This window comes from Mustela nigripes, unplaced genomic scaffold, assembly GCF_022355385.1.
Source record: "Mustela nigripes isolate SB6536 unplaced genomic scaffold, MUSNIG.SB6536 HiC_scaffold_76, whole genome shotgun sequence".
In the NCBI taxonomy this organism is placed as follows: domain Eukaryota; kingdom Metazoa; phylum Chordata; class Mammalia; order Carnivora; family Mustelidae; genus Mustela; species Mustela nigripes.
In genome coordinates, this window is record NW_026739491.1 from 2852230 (window position 1) to 2874115 (window position 21886).

The 21886-nt window shown below is 38.2% G+C and overlaps 1 protein-coding gene and 1 pseudogene across 4 annotated transcripts in view; one reads left to right on the top strand and one right to left on the bottom strand.

The window, feature by feature from the left end:
* LOC132008254 (cytoskeleton-associated protein 5) overlaps positions 1-21886 on the bottom strand; it is a 106848-nt gene that overhangs the window by 69928 nt on the left and 15034 nt on the right. For 2 of the 4 annotated variants that reach the window (XM_059386784.1, XM_059386781.1), the window contains exon 2: positions 146-238. In XM_059386784.1, coding sequence (XP_059242767.1) covers positions 146-202 — 57 coding nt within the window. In that variant the 5' untranslated portion in view covers positions 203-238. Of the gene's footprint in view, positions 1-145; positions 239-12636; positions 12830-12896; positions 12918-21886 lie in introns of those variants that run through there. The other 2 variants (XM_059386783.1, XM_059386782.1) reach the window with 2 other exon arrangements.
* Positions 9116-9260, top strand: LOC132008283 (U2 spliceosomal RNA; annotated as a pseudogene).

Consider the following 21886-nt stretch of genomic DNA (forward strand, 5'->3'; position numbering starts at 1 on the left):
ATCCCTACTGCAACTGTCTCCAAAGCATGTTGCTTCTCAGCAGGATCATGTAATCATCAGGGCAACTCTATACTGTACCACAGAGGGTCAACTGCTGAAAAAACAAGCCAATGACACTGAAATCTGAATTCCAGGAAAGTTTTACCTTGTGTTCACATTTCTGATCAACCGGCAATTTCATCCACTCACTGTCATCTCCCATTGTGCTTCCAGTTTCTCCTCAAATTAAGAGTAATTCCTGGTCAGAGAGAAATCGGTACCTAGTTAAGTTTACAATCAAGCTGTCTTGTAAGACAAAATGACTTTTCTGAGATTATTATTTTAGCATGCATATACCAGTAAGAGTAAAAAAGCTCTTTCTTTGGTCAAATGCCCATTTAATTCCATTAATCGAACATTTAAAAAGTGAAAGAAAAAAGTTAACGAAAAAAATCTATGGGGCGCCTGGGTGACTCAGTGGGTTAAAGCCTCTGCCTTCCGCTCAGGTTGTGATCCCAGGGTTCTGGGATTGAGCCCCACATCAGGCTCTTTGCTCAGCAGGGAGCCTGATTCCCCCTCTCTCTCTGCCTACTTGTGATCTCTGTCTGTCAAATAAATAAAATCTAAAAAAAAAGAGAGAGAACAAAACCCCATGAAATTAACATTAAAAAAATCTAAATGAGAGGCGCCTTGTCTGGTTTAGTCTGTAGAGCATGCGACTCTTAATCTCAGGGCTGTGAATTCAAGCCCTACACTTGGTGTAGAAATTACTTAAATAAATAAAACCTAAAAAAAAAAAAAAAAAAAAAGACAAGACACTTATATATTTTCCCAAATAGGAACTTCCTAGGTATATGACAAAGCCAGGATAAAAGAGCTGAGTTTCCTGGCCTTTAACAGGGCAAGAAAAGAGTTTCAAAGAAAGTCATACATACGTTAACCTAAAATTCCTTTAGAAAATAATCAATATGTAAAAATCTCAGTGTTTTCCAGCTGTCTACCTAATTCTGGTAATTATGACTCTAGACAGTATGATTACATAAACTAATAAAAAATTAAACCCCTAAATGAACCATTCCTCTATAAACTTTATATCATTTTTTAGTTAGGTTTATAGTCAACATTCCTTTAACAATTTTATGCTATTCGTTTAGATAACACCTTTCTTTTCTGATTATGAAAGTAATGTATGTCAACTGCAGAAAATTTGGAAGTTAAACAAAATACGTACGGAAGTACAGTATTAAAATAATTTACCACCAGTTATTAACGATGATGAACACTGAAGTGTATGAATCCTTCCAGAGTCTTTTCTTTAAATATTTATTTATTTACTTGGTGGGGGTGAGGTGGGCACAGGAGGTCATGATCTGAGCCCAAACCAAGAGTTCAAGGCTTAACCAACTGTGCCACCCAGATGGCCCTGGAGGTTTTTCAATGAACATGCAGTATATAAATTATATGAAAGAGACAGGGATAATCCTCTTGTAATCTTTTTTTTTTTTTTTACATAGCCACAAACATTTTCCCATGTTTGAGAACATGATGTTTAAAGGTTACATAGCACTTCATTTTATAAATATACCAAAATTACCAATCTTAACACTGGACATTTAGATTGTTTCCTATTGTTCAGTATTATAAATAACATAGAAGGGATCCTGTTCATCTCTCCATTTCCAGTCCCAATGCGACATAAAATAAACCTTCAATAAATACTTGTTTAATGAATATGTACTTTGATGGTGTCTACTATGAATCGGGTGCTGTGTTCTTGCTAAACTTGATGATTCACTTTGTCCTAACAGCAACTACATCAAAGAAAGATATTTTCTCTACACACTAGGCTCATAAAATTTATGCAACTTGTCTGAAATACAAAACTGGAATCACATTATGATTCAGTCTATGCCTCTTTCTTTATATCCTGTTCCCTCCCATCAACATGTAGGGAATATCCCAGTGAAAACTATATAGTCGAAGAATTACACTTATTAGAGTAAGTGGAATTTTCATTAAGACTTCTCTCCAAAACCCCTGGAACCTTGAGAACAACAGCTGTGTGTTTTAGAGAATGAATCAAACTTTAATAGAGATTCTGCAGCAATGGTGGAAGATAAATTAGTACAGCAGTTTATAAAGTAGTATAGTAAAAAGTAATAATAGTACTACTACTAATAGTATTAACAATATTGTTAAATAGTACAACAGCTTATAAAGTATAAAGCATTACCCAAGTTGGAGATGTACATACTCTACTTCATTGCTGGGTATCTACCTTAGGAATTGATACCAACTTCTTTCAGAAGATCTTATACTAGATATTCACAGCAATGTTGTTCATAAAAGCCAGAAGCTTAAAGCATTTTACAAATTCATCAGAAATGTATGAATAGTGGTATATTGAATGCAATATTATATGGCAGTTTAAATGAAAGAACTATACAGTGCTTCTCAAACTCTTTAGTGAATGATCCATCCTTTTTTTTTTTTTTTAAGATTTTATTTATTTATTTGACAGAGAGCACAAGCAAGGGGAGCTGCAGGCAGAGGGAGAAGCAGGCTCCCTGTGGAGCAGCGAGCCCAATGTGGGGCTCAATTCCAGGACCCTGGGATCATGACCTGAGCCGAGGGCAGACGCTCAACCAACTGAGCCATCCAGGCATCCCATGATCCATCTTTTTAAAAATTTCAAGTAACTGTACACTAATATGTCTGTAAAATACAATAAACATTATTAGCTCTGTGTATTTTTGGAGTTCCCCAAGTGAATGGAAAATAGTACGTCCATCACGTAAACCAATTTGGTGGTTCCTTAAAAAGTTAAACATGGAATTATCATACGGCTCTGCAACCCAAAAAATGAAAACAGGTACTCCAGCAAGTACATGCACATGCATATTCATAGTGGCGCTGCTCACTTGAAGCAATAAACAGTTCAAATTTCCATCAATGGATGAATAAATTCTGAGGTGTAATTACAATGGACTATTATTCAGCCATAAAAGGGAATGAAGTACTGGTACACAGGCTACCACACGGTTGAACTTCATAAACATGTTAAGTGAAAGAAGCCAAACACAAAAAAAGTCCCATGTTGGAGGATTCCATTTATATGAAATGTCCAGAACAGATCAATCCTCGGAGATAGAATGCAGACTAGGGTTGCCAGTAGTTGGAGAGACTGGGAAATAAGAAGTTAACTGCTTAATGGGTAAGGAGTTTCACTGTGATATGATGAAAGTGTTTTGAAACTAGATAGAGGAGGTGCTGGCACAACACTGTGACTGTACAAAATGCAACTGAATTGTTCACTTTAAAAGAGTTAATTTTATGTTATGTAAATTTCATCTCCATAGATTTTTTTTCTTCTTCTTCTTTTTTTTTTTTTTTTTTAAGTTTTCAGGTGATTCTAATGTGCAGCCTGGGTTGAAAACCTCCAAAGTTACTTTCTTGGCACAAGTTTGAGCTGCAAAGGCAATATCTCTTATCTGTTGTTTTTGTTTTTGTTTTTTAAAGACAAATACTTGATGAAAGTCTTCAAAACATTTTCCAACCAAGAGAATGTGAACTGTCAGTATTTGACTGTCAGTATTCTTTAAGTTCACTGCAAAACTTCTTCTTTTTTCCTTGTTGGTCGCTTTTATAAACATGAAGTAAAAGGTTATCCAGCCTAACTGTGTCATATAAAATTTAAATGCCATTATGTTATGCTTTCTGAAATGGCTTCTACTACTTTATTGCCTGAATTTTTAAAAATGGTATTTAAGGCTTTGCTTCTTTCTAATCAAAGGAAAGGCTTGCTTCATATCAAAACTTCCTCAGCCACTGAAATAGTGAATACAGTGATTGTTTATAAATGTGGCACTGGGGACTCTAGCTCTGTGTTTGTCTTCTTCTAGGATTGATATATTAAGAAAAAAAACTTATCCACTAAATTTCTCCGATAATTGTTTTAATTTTAACTTTAGAATTTAGTTTTTTACATATGCAAGAAAATATACACAATATGAGTTATGAAGCATTACAATAAAATTGACCCAATGACCTAACATCCAGCAGTCGAAAAATTAGAACACTATTACTATTAATATTACTGCACCTGTACATTTCTTTCCTACCCCATCCTTCTTCCTACAGAAGTACTTCCCTGAAGTCCATTTAGTTCTATGCCACAGTCACAGTCACACATCCCTAAACAATAAAGTTAACTGTGTTTATTTGTGAGCTTTAGAAAAATATTATCTGTGTTGTCTTCCATAACTTCCTTTTTTCATTCAGTATTTCATTTGTAAAATTCATCCATGTGTATACTATAGTTCAAAGCTACTCAAAATGTGGTCCAAAAGCTTGTGCTGGCTCACAAACATGTGGGAGACAAGTACAGAAATGGAGATAATAAGAGTTTAGAAACTGCCATAGCACCTATTCTAACTCCTTTTATTATAGTGGTTTGTGGAACTGAAAAGGTTCAGTATAAAGTATACTGAATATATACAGTATATATATTCAGTATATAAAGTATACTTTATAAAGTATAAAATGCAACACAGAAAGCAAGGGTGTGTAAAGTTAGGCTGCAAAGTAGTCAAGATCAAACCCTGGACAGACCTGTGAGCAGTGTTAAGGAAGTCGGACTTTACCCCAAGTGTAAAATGAAACTTTGAAGGACTGTAAATAGGAAATACTACATATGCCCTCAAACTTACATTTTTGAACACTGTATGCTATACATGTAAAAAGCAATATAAAGAATGGTTTGGAAGGCAGTAACAATGGAAGGAAATCAGTTAGAATACAGTGGTCTAAATGAAAGATGATGGGGGCCTGGAACCTAAGGATAGTAGTAGCAGTACAGATAGAGGAAAACGGATGAATCTTAGAGATATAAGGAGTGTAAAGAATGGTTTTACAGAGTGAATGTAGAAGAGTGGCTCAGTCTGTTAAGGGTCTGCCTTCAGCTCAGGTCATGATCTCAGGGTCCTGGGATCAAGTCCCAAGTCAGGCTCCCTGCTCAGGGGGGGGTCTGCTTCTCCCTCCACCATTCCCACCTGCTTGTGATCTCTCTCTCAAATCATTACAAATATAATCTAAGAAAAGGAAAGAAAATAAAATACATTACACATAGTGTATAGGCCTTTTTTAAAAAGCTAGGCGTGGAGCTCAACACGGGGCTCAAACTCATGACCATGAGACCAAGACCCGAGGACACATAACCAACTGAGCCACCCAGGCACCCCCACATAATATACAGACAATTTATAGTTTTATTATAGTCACTTTACCTTCTTTACTTTTATGTATACATTGACCAAATAAAGAACTGAAACTAGGGCTTTTGCTTTTTCTTTTAAACCTTTCTTGGTCTAATTAACATTTGAGGGCAAGACCATGCATCTCCTGCTTCTTCACAGACTTTAGGGCACTATTTACAATAGTCCCAAAGTTCCTACTTAAAACAGCTCATACCAATCATATATCTCAATAGTACTTTATATTTTACAAGTATTTATAAATTTTTTTTAATTTGAGATTCCAGTGAGGAAGACATTTAACTGCTTCTATGTATTTCACAATATACGTACAAGCACACTGTTTTATTACCTCCCTGAGTTTTCTTTCATTTCTATATTATTCTTAGTTATGCAGCTTGTTCTTACTAAACTGTAAGATTCCCTTGAACAAGGGCATTTTTTGTCTCATTAATCTCTATTCTCACAATGCTCAAAAAACCACAAAAAACAACATGGGATAAAGCAAATATAATTATCCTCTTCTTCTTCTTTTTTTTTTTTTTTAAGATTTTTAATTTATTTGACACAGAGAGACATAGCAAGAGGGAACACAAGCAGGGGGAGCTGCAGAGAGAAAGGGAGAAGCAGGCTTCCCACTGAGCAGGGAGCCAGATATGTGGCTTGATCCCAGGACGCTGGGATCATGACCTGAGCTGAAGGCAGATGCTTATCGACTGAGCCACCAGGTGCCCCTAATTATCCTCTTCTTACATATAGGGAAATAAAAGGTTCAGTGTCTTACCTAAGGTCATCTAAGTAGGAAAGACTGGTCTAGGAGAGATTTCTTGAATCCTAGTTTGGTGAAATTCTTACAAATTATCTATATATGGTTTCTAGGTTATCTATAGTGAAAACTATTAAAACTTTATAAATAATAATATTTATCTTCATGATTACCTAATTCACTTAAAATATAAAGAGAAAAAAAAAGAAAGAAAATATAGAATAGGGGCGTCTGGGTGGCTCACTTGGTTAAATGTCTGCCTTTGGCTCAGGTCATGATCTCAGGACCCTGGGATCCAGCCTCTAATCAGCCCACTTTTCCCTCACACTCTCCCCCTGCTTGTACTCTCTCTCTCTGCTAAATAAATAAAATCTTTAAAAAAAAGAAAAAGAAAAAATAGAAAGAGTAAATGAGCATAATATGAAAAACAAGTTCATTTGCCTCCAAAAGGACTTATGTAATTTAGATATTTAAATTTAGGGGCGCCTGGGTGGCTCAGTGGGTTGGGCCTCTGCCTTCGGCTCAGATCATGGTCTCGGTGTCCTGGGATGGAGTCCCACATAGGGCTCTCTGCTCTGCAGGGAGCCTGCTTCTCCCCCTCAACCCCCACCTGCCTCTCTGCCTACCTGTGATCTCTCTCTCTCTCTCTCTCTCTGTGAAATAAATAAAAATCTTAAAAAATAAAAATAAAAATAAATAAATTTAAAATTTAAAGGGGTATCATCCCTTATCAGCTGCTGCCTAATAATCAAGTCTAACTCCCCAAATGGGCTTTAAAACACTGTTAACCTGCCTTTGAATAAGAAGGGAATGACTATAGTTTTAACTATAATTGTAATTTGGAATTATTCACGCAATCCAACCCCCTCACTGACACCCTGCCCCAAAGCCTACATTCCATTGAGATGGCTCTACCAACTGATCAAGAAAATCTTTCCTTGGGGCGCCTGGGTGGCTCAGTGGGCTAAAGCCTCTGCCTTCGGCTGGGGCCATGATTCCAGGGTCCCAGGATCAAGCCTCACATCAAGCTCTCTCTGCTCAGTGGGGAGCCTGCTTCCTCCTCTCTTTCTCTCTCTCTCTGCCTGCCTCTCTGCCTACTTGTGATCTGTATCTGTCAAATAAATAAATAAAATCTGGACGCCTGGGTGGCTCAGTTCGGCTCGGGTCACGATCCCAGCGTCCTGGGATGGAGTCCCACATCGGGCTCCTTGCTCAGTGGGGAGCCTGCTTCTCCCTCTGCCTCTGCCTGCCATTCTGTCTGCCTGTGCTGGCTCTCCACCCGCCCCTCTGATAAATAAATAAAAAACTTAAAATAAATAAATAAAATCTAAAAGAAAAAGAAAAAGAAAAGCTTTCCTTGAGATTAATAAAAACAAAAGGATGGTGGACTATGATGGCTATAATTCATATGAATTCTAAATTTCTGACTATAATTCTAGAACATTTGGAGAAGGGATCATTAAAGTCATTACTTGTTTGAAAGCTGAACTTTGTCTCTATCTGCAAATTTTAACTACCCATTATCACAAAGGAAAGCAAAGGCCTTGGGAACATTCAGAATATATACAGGAAGTAATAAAGAGCGTCAGAATCAGTATAAAATGGAATACATATAGAATAAAACATAACAATTTCATGAAAATTCAGGTAACTTAAAGGTGGAATGTTTTCTTTAGAGGAATGCAGTACTGTTTTCAATACACCCAGCAAATTGAAACCAAACTAACATTCACAATAGCCAAAGAATGGGAACCACCCAAATGTCCATCTACTAATGAGCAGAAAAGAAAAATATGGTAAGTCCATACCAGTGAAATATTATTCCTAATAAACAGAAATGAAGTACTATAAAGAACTCCTAAGGGGTGCCTGGGTTACTCAGTTGGTTAAGTGCCCGATTCTGGATTTCAGCTCAGGATCTTGGGGTCATGGAATTGAGCCACTCTAAAAAAAAAAAAACCAACTCTTAAAACTCAACAATAAACAACCCAATTAAAAAATGGGCAAAGGGGCGCCTGGGTGGCTCAGTGGTTAAGCCGCTGCCTTCGGCTCAGGTCATGATCTCAGAGTCCTGGGATCGAGTCCCGCATCAGGCTCTCTGCTCAGCAGGGAGCCTGCTTCCTCCTCTCTCTCTCTGCCTGCCTCTCTGCCTACTTGTGATTTCTCTCTGTCAAATAAATAAATAAAATCTTAAAAAAAAAAAAATGGGCAAAGGACTTGACTAGCTAGATACTTTGCCAAAGAAGATCTATAAATGGCCTCATAATAAGCACATTAGAAGATGCTCATTGTTATTAATCATTATGGAAACGCATATCAAAACTCTAGGAGATCACCTCACACCTATTAGGATGGCTATTATCAAAACAAAACAAAACAAGTGTTGACAAGGATGTGGGGAAATTGAAACCCTTGCACATGCTGTTACGAATATAAAATGGGAGGTGGGGGGCTCAGTTGGTTAAGCACCTGCCTTTGGCTCAGGTCATACCAGAGTTCTGGGACCAGGACAACATGGGCTCCCTGCTAAGGCTTCTCCTTCTCCCTCTGCTCTTCCCCCTGATGCTTGTCCTAGCTCTCAATCACTCATTCTCTCAAATAAATAAATAAAATCTTAAAAAAAAAAAAAAAGAATGTAAAATGGTACAGTTGCTGTGGAAAACAATATGACAGTTTCTCAAAAAATAAAAAATAGAATTACTATGTGACCCAGCAATTCCACTTCTGGGTATATGCTCCAAAGAACTGAAAAGCAGGGTCTCAAAGACATATTTGTATACCCATGTTCATTTCATAGCAACATTATTCAAAATAACTAAAAAGTGGAATACACATAAAAGAGAATATTATTTAGCCTTAAAAATAAATTCTGACATATGCTATAACCTGGATGAGTCCTGAGGCCAATGCTAATGTGATAAGCCATCCACAAAGAGACAAATACTGTATGATTCCACTCATAAGTGGCAGTCAAAATCAGAGATATAAAGGAGAATGGTTGTTGCCAGTGAATGGATGGATTGAGGAATGGAGTATAAAGCTTCAGTTTTCCAAAATGAAAAAAAAATTATGATGATGGATAATGGTTATGTTTCTATAACATAATGAATGTATCTGAATCGCTTCTCAGCCTTTTGGCTAAGATCAAGTGTAGTATCTGTTCTTAACAGTTTAGTAAATGTATTTGACACCAGTGACCTGCAGACTTAAAAAGGGTTAAGATGGTAAATTTTATGTTGTATGTATTTTTCTACACACACACACACACACACACACACGAAATGAAGTACTGATAAATGCTATAACATAGATGAATCTTGAAAACATTATACCTAGAAGAAACTAGACACAAAGAACTACATGATTATATGATTCCTTTTATATGCAATGTCCAGAATGGGCAAGTCTTTAGAGACAGAAAGTAGATCAGTGTTTGCCTAGGACTGAAGTGTTTAGGGAAATTAAAAGGGTAAAGGCTAAGAAGTATGGGATTTCTTTTCAGGGTAATGAAAATGTTTTAAAATTGACTGTGGTGATGATTGCACAAATCTAGATAAGCCACTGAACTGTACACTTTAAATGGTTGAGTGGTATATAAATTATATTTCATTAAAACTGCTTTTTAGGGGTGCCTGGGTGGCTCAGTCAGTTAGGTCTCTGTCTTTGGCTCGGGTTATGATCCCAAGGTCCTGGGATCAAGCTCTGCATCGGGCTCCCTGCTCAGCAGGAAGCCTGCTTCTCCCTCTCCCTCTATAGTTCCCCCTGCTTGTGCTCTCTCTCACGCAAATAAATAAATAAATAAATAATTTTTTAAAAAAAGAAGCAGCTTTGAAAAAAACCCCAAAGTTTACTAACAAAAGTCCTTAGGACATAAGAAAGATAAGAATGATTTGTTCAAGCTACTGATCATTTTACATGTATAGGCTGGCTGCATAGGTTAAGAGTCCTTTCTAATAACAAGGTCTAATAAGCAGGAAATTAGTCCATTCCACTCTTACCTTAAGCATTCACATTCACTAAATTTCCCTGTAGGCAAACCACGATGCACCTAAGTTCACAGAAGTACAAATAAGTCTTCTTAACAAATAATCATAATACAAAATACATTATGTACAGAAAGTGCCTTAAGCAAGGGATAAATCAGGGTAACAGAGTTCAAAATAGGATTAACCACCAGCACGTGAGGGATGGTCAGTGAAAATCTTACCGAAAGGATGGCATCTGAACTCAGTGATGAAAGACAGGTGAGATTTTTAAAAAACAGACAAAGACACCAAAGTAGGGGATATTCTAGGCTGAGGGGAAAAAAAAGGCAAAGTCTTGGAGATAGGAAAGTACAGAGCATGTTCAGGGAACAATAAATGGCTCCACTTACTATAGTCTAAGACAAAAGATAGAGGAGGGTCAGATCATGTAGAATCGTGAATATTAAGCTAAACAGCATAAGATGCTGATGATTGAGGCAAGGCAATGACACGATCCTATCTATGTCAGAAAGATAAATCTATGTAGAATGGATTGAAAGAGAGGAAAAATAGAATCTTGATAGGAAACTACTGCAGTACTTTAGGACAAAGATAAATAGGAGCCATGGGGGTCTTAGGAATGGATAGGATGGGCAGGGGGTACTAAAGGAAGTTAATTAAAGAGGTAGAATCAGTAAGTCTTAGCAAGTAAGGATGTGGGAGTAGGAAGAGTCTAGCCGGAGATTCCAGTCTAAGTGACTAGGAGAACAGCAGTGCTAATGACATAAAAATATCAGTAGTAGTTCTGGATTGTTTATTTTTGGGGAGTAGAGAAGAGGTAAGGAATATGATGAGTTTGGTTTTAGACTTGAGAAATATGATCTTTAAGTGGCTGGAAATATGGCATAGGATTAGACAGAGGATTCTGGATTTTTTAAACACAGACATGGGAAACCGAGCTGTCATTACACAGCAAGGTTTGATGCTTCAAGAGTGAAGAAAATTGCCAACAAAGAGAAACATTAATAAAATTAATTTGAACTATACCTGATGCTTACTATAGTTCATTCAGTCTAGTCCATACTACAAATGTTTATACTTTCATATTATTCAGAGCTCTCAAGAGACTTTACCCTGGCTGAAACAGAGGAAAAGGTAAGGAAGCCAGCTAAAATAAATCTATTCTACAAAAATATTATAATGTTAGACCACTGCTGTATCTAAAACAACTTCCAAATAGCTCAAAATACCATTCAATCACACTACTGCTGAAAAAGGTTTAGATGCAATTGTTTATTTTTAGACCAGAGGTTAAGAAATGTTTCCAAGGTCATACATAAAGGCAAAACTTAGAATAAATTTCAAACTGATTTTTTAGGTTAATATTCAATTAAATAACAAATTACCTATTAAGTATGCATTATGTATTATTTTAACATATACACCCAAGATACCTATGTATCATCTCATTCATCAACTAGCTAAAAGTAAGGCACCAAGAGACTAAGTCATGAGTAATGTTAGAGCTAGGCCTACAATCTCTTATCTCCTTCCTCTCAGTCCACAACTCTGCTGCATCTTTCAAGTTCCTGTAACTTGACAGTCTATAAGAATAATTACACAGCTACTAGATGGACTGTTTTAGCTTTCTACTTGGGAAGAAGCTGTGGCAGTGAAACTATTTTATGGCTAATTCCCAAGCTCTTGACCTACAAAAGCTCTTCACTATCACAATACAAGAGATCTGGATCTGATTACCATTCTTGGACTCTCACTTCTGGCTAAGGAAATGCTACTGCAGAAGCACAGAATAAGTATGAGGGAAGTTTGAGGAAAATTTCTGCCCACTCAAAAACCAACCCTTTGAATGACCAATGAAGTATGATAACAGATTCACTCAAAACAAAAATAATAATTATAATACAGGGATAAAACACAATACACACAAGTCCAAAAAGCTTTACTCAAACCTTGTATTGAAAGGACAAATGGGCTAAAGAAGCATAACAATTATGTAACTGTCATAGAAAACTTAAGATTGTTATTACTTGGCCAAGCCAGACAAAAATTCATCTCTAAGTAACCAGTAACAAAATGACAAGCTGTTTCCTTTAATTTAAAAAGCCTCAATGCCTCCAGGTAATTCCCATTAACAAGGACAAGTATTAACCTCTTGCTGGAGTATTCTGCATTATCAGGTGGCCAGAAATCTGAACTGATTCTCTAGCAGGTTATCTCAGCAAACTTGGGTGTGTTTGCCGTCCTAGTCCTGGGATGGTGGCCTCTCACACAGTCCTTCTGAAGGGGAAGGGTAAAGAGCTGTCTCTTGAGCCCTCTCTTACACATCCTGCTTGCTATTCATATCATCAGGACAGAAGATTAACTAGACTCCCCCCAGTAAAAGGTCACTATTAATGTCTCCGAAAGGGGGACCCACACCAACACAGGCCTCTGGGGAGATGGAAAGCTAGACCCAGCTGTGAATTAGGTCAACTTCCCCAGTTACTGCTCAAATGTACCACGGTAGCTGAAAATCCAATGCTTACTCATCCCTAAACTACCCAGGTCTCCAAATCCCAGGCGAAGGACCCAAGGCCCAGGACACAAGATCCAACTCCACCCATCAAGTTCAATGGGGTTCTATATACTCAGGTAAAAGCAATCCTCTCCTCACCCCAAGTAGAAACCAGGCAGGGGCAAAGTCGGGTCGTGGACACCGCTCAACCACTGCATATCCAAACAAGCATCCTAGGGTTGCTGTCATCACCCAGAAGTAGAGCAGATGCCCCAGGCTTTAGCTCACTGCAGCCGTCATTGTTTACGCTCTTTCGCAGCCTAAGCCTCTGATAGGCCAGGAAAGTCCCCTGCACTGTCCACCAGGACTTCCGGCATGGGCACAGGATGCTTGGCCCTCGCCCGCAGTTTGACACTTACGCTCCCTGAGCAGGGAGAGGTCTGGGGGCCCTACGGTCCAAGCAGAATCAGCAGGAATACCCGGCGGGCCCCGGCGGCATTGGTGCGGAGGGCCGCTGGGAAACGCCTCCTCCGGGGGCGGGGCCCACAGCTCGCTGTCAGAGTGCCCGCCCCACCTCGGCCCCCTCCCGGCGCACACTGAAGCCTTAAAGGGTCCGCACCTTCGCCCGTAAGTCTGCAGGACTCAGGGGGCTGCTTCCAGCCCACAAGGTTTCCAAGACAGGAGGCAAATCCAGGATCAGCTTGGAAGGATCCACCCAGGCTGGCTGGGCCTCTTCTTTGGTGGCAACACAGGCAAGGTTCCCGAAACAAAGGAGATGACCTACTATCTACTACCTATCCTACTATCACAATCCTAATCCCTCCTCCAGGAATGAAAAAAATTGTTGCAGGCAATAGCAAAGCTTCAGAGTAAATACGTAGCCCCCCATCATGTAAGATGCTTATTCCATTAATTTGAGCAGTTAACATTCTTCAAATGGTAATTAAAAGGCCCAGAAAGGAATTCTGGCAGCCTGAATTGCTTCACCCCACCCTTTCACCTTCCTTCTCTACAACCTGAGAAATCAGACAATGATAAGAAGATGAGTAAGAAGGTAATAGGAAGTGAAATGGAAAACATTCTCATTCTTGTAAGCAAAATGTGCCAAGAATTGGCAAAGAATTAAAAATTCACAACATGTGTATGTAGCTAAATCGTGCATGCAAATACAGTTGTGATGTGCAGCTATCCAATTTAATATGAAGAGTTGAGAAAACTGTAGTAGAAACTGTATTACTATTTCAGGGAGTTAAATAATGGTCTTTGAGCTCTCCACTGGTTGTCAATGAGTTTTAATTTTCTTTTCATAAGAGGAATTTTCCCTCAATCTCAGTTTACAAGGTTTGACTGCATTTTGTGTCTCATACCATCAGAAAGAGATTTAAGTATTTACTAAGCCTATATTCTTCCACCTAATCTAGATGAATAAATACGTCTTATTAAAGCCTTAAACTACTACCAACAAGTATGGGAATCCATTTAGTGAAGCAAAAGACTATTTTATAAGTGCCTTAACATCCTCCATCTTAAACATGGGTTCAAGTGGAAATACAGATTCTGAAGGACAGGAATGAAGACTGCTCTGTTTACTGGGGAATTGACGGAGGTTACAAGGTCTCAGAAGATCCTACAGAATTCTAGGATCAGGCTGCCAGGAAGAGAAATGGATTCGGATTAGAAATAGTGTGATTGTAAACTGCCAAAAAAATCTCATTTTAAAGTGCATTTAACTGTGAATGCTACTTTTGAATTAGGTAATTAAGACCTTTCATTTTATCCCCAGGAAGCATTATCACACTATTCTGAGGGTAATGGTTTGCAGATCAGCCTCTCCATTAGATTGTGAGCACCTCAAGGGCAAGAGCTAGAATGTATCCTAATCATCCTTTTCTCCCAGTATGCTACAAAATGAATACTTAATAATAAATATTTACCACAAAATTAGGACCAACACTCTCTTTGATATAGGAGTCTAGATAACCATCAGTAAGCATAGCATAGTGAGTATGTGTGTGCATGTATATACACAAATGAATAATACCCAGTGCTGTGGTTGTCAGTGAATTAAAAATCTGGAGAGAAAAAATCCACTGATGGTACAGCTTGGTTTCAGACATCAGAGCTCAAGATTACTATTATAGGGATTTATATCTTTTGTCCCAAATGCACATTTTATATAAATATTCCTAAATAATTCTTAAATTTTACCAAATATCAGTCTAAACACAGCCCATCTTATTTTGGTTATTGCTTTTTTCTTTACTATATACCATGAAGAGACTAAACTGGACATGTAAAACCTTTTAACAAATTACCAATTAGTAGTTGTTTACTTAACATGGCAATGTGGAAACTGTTTAGGAAATGTCTTAGTAAAATATTATATACAGAAGAGAGATTCCCCAAGCTGAGAGCTTTTAAGTAGGGTTTATTAAGGTATACCTTACATACAGTAAAATTCGCTCTTTTTAGTACATAGTGCTATAATTTTGGTAGACACAGAGAATCCATCACCATAATTAAGAATATCTCCATCAGCCCAAAATTTTCCCTGGTGCTCCTTTGTAGTCAATACCCTCTTTACCCACTACCCAACCCTGGCCCCGGCAACCATTGATCAGCATGCTGTTCCTACAATTTTTTCCTTTTGTACAATGTCATATTAAAAAAAAAAAATTACACAGTGTGTAGTCTTATTTCATTTATAATACAACTGAGATCACCTATGTTGTTGCACATATCAGTGATTTGCTCTTTATTGCTGAGTAATATTCCACAGTATCATCTAACACATTTTGTTCATCCATGTTACCAGTTAAAAGACACGTTTGTTGCTTCTAGCTTTTAACAATTGTGAAAAAAGCTGCTATAGATTGTTGTATGGGAGTAAGTTTTCCTTTCTGTTAGGCAAATACCCAGGAGTGGGAATGCTGGGTGGTAAGGTAAGTAGATGTTTAATTTTGTAAGTAACTGCCTAACTGTTTTCCAAAGTGGCTGTATGAACCATTTTGCATTGCTCCTCCATCAGCAATATCTGAAAATGAAAGTGTAATTGGATTATTGCTTAGTACTAATTTCTAGTAGGGCTCTGTATTTTTACACCTATGAATGAAAGCCCGTTCTTTCCCTAATTTAGTGCTAATGGTTTGTAACATACGCTTCCATTTACAAACCAGTCATTGTTCACTCTTTCAAATCCCATCAAAGAACAGTCCAATCTGGTCATTTTATTGGGATCAACAAGCTACAAGACTAAACAAAAAGTACTCCTAGTAAACAGAACAAACTAAAGCATGTATTATCTATCTGTCAGTGGAACTGGTTTTCCAACATTCAGATGAGTTTATCCAAAGCATCAACAATCTCTTTATATAACAAATCATATTAAACATCTTTATCAAAAGTATAATTCTCTTGATTACGAACCAAGAAGAAGCTTCAAGAAAGTATCTGAAAACTTATTATAAATACTTTGTCCACTATTACAAAAAAATGCTTTCAAAAGAGTGTCTGGAATTTTTATACATTGTTGGTGAGTATGAAGAATCTGGTACATCCAATGTGGAAAATACTGTCCACACAAAAACTGGTACGTAAATGTTAATAGCAACATTAGTCATTAACAGCCCCAAAGGAGAAACAACCCAAAAATCCATCAGTTGATGAAAGGGTAAACAAAATGTGATCTAGCCATACAATGGAATAACACTCAGCCATAAAAAAAGGATTGAAACAGCTATATATACTACAATATGGGTTAACCCTGAATACATCGTGCTGAGTTAAAGAAGCCAGGCACAAAAGGCCATATGTTGGATGATTCTGACCATATGAAATGCCCAGGTCAGGCAAATCCACAGGGACAGAAAGTAGAATAGTGGTTGCCAGGGGATGGGTTATACAGAAAGAGAAAGGGGGAATAAGGAATGACTGCTAATGGGTATGAAGTCTCTTTTGGGAGTGATAAAAATGTTCTGGAATTAGACAGTGGCGATGGTTGCACAATATGTGAATATACTAAAAAGCCACTGAATTGTATGTATCTGTTTAAAGAATAAATTTTATGGTATGTGAATTATATTTCAATTAAAATACCCATTGACAGGAGAATGGATAAACAAGCTGTGGTATATTCACAGAAAAATACTATAGAGAAGTGAAAACAAATGAAGGCATCTGTTAGCAAAAACATAGATGAATTTCACAAATCATGCTGAGAGAAAAATAGCTAATACTAAAGAATATACAATATGATTACATAAATCCAAACAATATATTGCTTAGGAGTATATATGTTTGTGGTTAAATTTAAAACACAAGTTCAAGAGGCACCCGGGTGCTCAGTCAATTAAGTAGCTGACTCTTGGTTTCCAAGTTCATGATCTCAAGGTTGTAAGATTGAGCCCTTTGGAGCACCTGGCTGGCTCAGTGGGTTAAGCCTCTGCCTTTGGCTCAGGTCATGATCTCAGGGTCCTGGGATCGAGCCCCGCATCGGGCTCTCTGCTCAGCAGAAAGCCTGCTTCCTCCTCTCTCTCTCTCTCTCTCTGACTGCTTGTGATCTCTGTCAAATAAATAAATAAAATCTTAAAAAAAAAAAAAAAGATTGAGCCCTGTGTTGGCTCTGTGCTGGGTGTGGCACCTGTTTAAGATTCTCTTTCTCCTTGGGCTCCTGGGTGGCTCAGTGGGTTGGGCCGCTGCCTTCGGCTCAGGTCATGATCTCAGGTCCTGGGATCGAGTCCCGAATCGGGCTCTCGGCTCGGCAGGGAGTCTGCTTCCTCCTCTCTCTCTCTGCCTGCCTCTCTGCCTACTTGTGATCTCTCTCTGTCAAATAAATAAATAAAATCTTTAAAAAAAAAAAAAAAGATTCTCTTTCTCCCTTTCTCTTTGCCCCCTCCACCTCTAAAAAATAAAAATGAAAAAAAGAAAAGTACAAGGAGGACATTAAACTTATAACATAAATAATTTATTATATTTAAAATATATTAAGTATTCCATGAGCTTAAAGACTAAAGAAAAAAAAAGCTACGCCTCTTGTAGTAGGATTTTGTAATTTAAAAAGTTACACACTACAGTGTTCAGCCAGAAGTGCTGGGAGGCACTTTTTTCCCCCTCCAATCTGAGAGGAGCACTGGGCTGGAAAGAAGAAAATTTACATCTCCAAATCCCTGTTCTATCATTAACTAGTTGTGAAACCTTAGGGAAGTCATTGAATCTTTGGTGGATTTACTGTTGTTATGCATAAAACAAAGAGTTTGTATCAACAGCTCTCCCACCTCCGAAATTTATGAGACACTGTTCCACAACCACTATTTATACATGATAAATGGCAGGCTTGCAATTCCAAGTTCTCCAGTACTACAGTATCTGCAGCTAATGTTAAATGCTTGGAAAATGCTTCTACTTCAGTGGGAAAATCTCATAACCTCATTCTCTTTAGCCCTTGGTTAAATTACTACAAAGGAATGGTATCAGCTGTAGTAATAATCTGAACCCAGATTGCAGGCATGTTGGTTCTACCATCATTTTCCTTTCCAGGCACTCCCTTTTTAGTTTTTAAGAGGAGGAGGGTAGGGTTTTTTAAGAGAGGAAAGAGCTTTTCCAGGTATTCTCACCCTAGTAGAACAGATTTTCTTCCCAGGCCAAAAAGAAGAAATTCACACAAACCACTCAAAAAGCACAATAATAAGTCTCTTATGCCTGGCAAAGAAAGTAATGTGGTAAGGATAAAAACACTGATTCAAGAAGTCAGAAATATGAACTGTATTTCCTTCTCCACGAGTGCAGTACAGTGAAGGAGAGTTTCTGAGTCATCTAGTCACATCTAAGCACAATTTGTGGCACCAAGAAGTCACTATCACATTCAGAGTAGGCACTCCCAGGGCCTCTACTCAGGGGACCACATCTAGCTGAACATTCTACGATCAACTATCAGTTAGAAGGGATTTAAAAGGATACATTAAAAGTCCAGGAGAGGGGCGCCTGGGTGGCTCAGTGGGTGAAAGCCTCTGCCTTTGGCTCAGGTCATGATCCCAGGACCCTGGGATCGAGCCCCACACATCGCGCAGAGCAGAGAGCCTGCTTCCTCCTCTCTCTCTGCCTGCCTCTCTGCCTACTTGTGATCTTTGTCTGTCAAATATATAAATAAAAATCTTAAAAAAAAAAAAAAAAGTCCAGGAGAGACAGCTTCACTGGAGAATTCACTTAAAGAAGAATTAACACCAATTCTCCTGAAACTCTTCCAAAAAATTGACGAGAACAGTTCCAATTCATTCTAAAAGGCCAGAATTACCCTGATATGAAAGCCAAAGCCACTGTAAGAAAACTACACACCAAGATCACTGATAAATACTGATGAAAAATCCTCAAAATACTAAGCAAACTGAATCCAACAGCACATTACAAAGATTATACACCATGCCCAAGTGGAATTTATTCCTGGAATGCAAGAACGGTTCAACATACCAAAATTAACCAATACAGTACATCATAACTCATCATAAGAACAAAGAACAAAACCACATGATCATCTCAATTGACACAATAAAAAGCATATATGCCAAGATTTAATAACTTCAATGATCAAAACACCCCAAGTAGGAATGTAAGAAAACTATCTCAACATTCTAAAGGCCATTATGAGAAGCCCATAGCTAACATCATACTCAATGGTGAATGACAAGCTTTTCCTCTAAAATCAGGAACATGGTAAGGATGGCTGTTCTAGCCATTCCTATTCAATATAGTATTGAAAGTTTTAGCCAGGACACCTGGGTGGCTCGGTCAGTTGAGCAACTGACTCTTGATCTCAAGGTCATGAGTTCAATCCCAGCACTAGGTTCCATGCCCAGTACAGCGCCCACTTTAAAAAAAAAAAAAAGAAAAGAAAAGGCAACCTACAGAATGGAAGAAAATACCTGCAAATCATGTATCTGATGAGGGGTTACTATCCAGAAGATTTAAAAAAAACTTGTACAACAACCCAAATAACCCACCTAAAAAAATGGGCAAAAGACTTAACTAGACAGTTCTCCAAGTCTGATATACAAATGGCCAACAGCATATGAAGATGCTCAACATCACTAATCATCAGAAAACTACAAACCGAGGGGTGCCTGACTGGCTTGGTCAGGTAAGCATCCGACTCTTGATTTTGCCTCAGGTCATGATCTCAGGGTTGTAAGCTCAAACCCCACTTGCAGATCCACATTGGGCATGGAGACTGCTTGGGATTTCTCTCTCCCTCTCCTTTTGCCCCTCCCCCTTCCTCCACTTCCACATGTGCTCTCTCCAAATAAATAAATAATAGAAAAAAAAGGGGGGGTGCCTGGGTGGCTGAGTCTGGTGAGCAACCAACTCTTGATTTCTGCTCAGGTCATAATCTTACGATCACGAGATCAAGCCTCACACCCAGTGTGGAACCTATTTAAGATTCTCTCTTCCTCTCCCTCTGCGTGAGCCCCCTACCCTTGTAAGCCTGTGTGCTCTCTCTTAAAAAAAAAAAAAAAGAAAGAAGAAAGAAAGAAAAATACAAATCAAAGCTACAATGAGATTATCAACTCATACCCATTAAAATGATTACTATATTAAAAAACTAAAATAAATATTAGAAAGAATGTAGAGAAATAGGAACCCTTGGACACCATTGGCAGGAATGTAAAATGGTTCAACTGCTATGGAAAATGATACAGTTGGCCAAAAAATTAACAATAGAGTGCTGGGGTGGCTCAGTTGGTTAAATGTCTGCCTTTGGCTCAGATCATGATCCCAGGGTCCTGGTATGGAGCCCTGCATCAGGCTCCCTGCTCAGTGGGGAGCCTGCTTCTCCTACTCCCTCTGCTGCTCCCCATGCTTGTGCTCTCTTGCCTGTCAAATAAATAAATAAAATCTTTTAAAAAATTCAAAATAGAATACCACATAACTATGTGATCCAACAATCCTACTTCTGATTTTATGTATACATATGTACATAGATATATACATATCCAAAAATATTAAAAGTTGGGCCTCAAAAGATTTATATACCCATGTTAAAGCAGCACTGTTGGGGCGCCTGGGTGGCTCAGTGGGTTAAAGCCTCTGCCTTCGGCTCAGGTCATGATCCCAGGGTCCTGGAATGGAGCCCCGAATGGGGCTCTCTGCTCGGCGGGGAGCCTACTTCCCCCTCTCTCTCTGCCTGCCTCTCTACCTATTTGTGATTTCTGTCTGTCAAATAAATAAATAAATAAATAAATAAATAAAATCTTTAAAGCAGCACTGTTCACAATACTCAAGAAGTAGAAGCAACACAAATGTCTACTGAAGAATGGATAAACAAAATGTAGTATATACATACAATGGAATGCAAGCCTTAAAAAGGAAGGAAATCAGGGTGCCTGGGTGGCTGAGTGGGTTAAGCCTCTATCTTGGGCTCCAGTCATGGTCTCCAGGTCCTGGGATCCAGCCCCACATTGGGCTTTCTGTTCAGCAGGGAGTCTGCTCCCCCTGCAACCCCGATGCCTGACTCTCTGCCTATTTGTGATCTCTCTCTGTCAAATAATAAATTTTAAAAATAAAATAAAATTAAAAACCTTAAGAAAAAAAAAAGGACATCATGTTATATGCTACAGTATGGATGAACTTTGAAAGCATTACACTAAGTGAAATAAACCAGTCACAGAAAGACAAATACTGTATGATTCCACTTATATGAGGTATCTAAACTAGTAAAATTCATAGAAACAAAGTAGAAGGATGGTTATCAGGGGCTGGGGAAGGGGGAAAGAGAATGTACAGACTCAGACCTGCAAGATGAAAAAAGGTCTGGAGATCTGTTTCACAACAACGTGAACGTACTTAATTTTAAATGTACTTAATCAGGGGGTGCCTGAGTGGCTCAGTTGGTTAGGTGACTGCCTTCAGCTCAGGTCATGATCCTGGAGTCTGGGGATCAAGTTCCACATTGGGTTCCTAGCTCCATGGGGAGTCTGCTTCTCCCTCTGACCTTCTCCCCTCTCATGCTCTCTCTCAATATCTCTCAAATAAATAAATAAAATTAATAAAATAAAATAAAATGTACTTAATTAAAAATGGTAAGTTTTGCGTGTTGTATATTTTTACAACTTTAAAAAAGTGAGACATTGTTCCATTCAACTAAGTGCTCTGTAGCTATTTAAAAAAAGATGAAGACTAAAGTAAATATTTAAATATTACTGGAAGAAATACTAAGTTTTAAAAAGAAAATCAGAAGACAGTATACGAAGCCTAATTTTTATGCTTAGTAAAACCATATAGGGGGATGTACACACTGGTACTCAGCTGATATCTACCCCCAAAGGGACTAGATTTTATTTTATTTTTTTAAAGATTTTATTTATTTATATATTTGTCACAGAGAGAGAGTGAGGGCAGAAGCAGGCAGAAGCAGAGACAG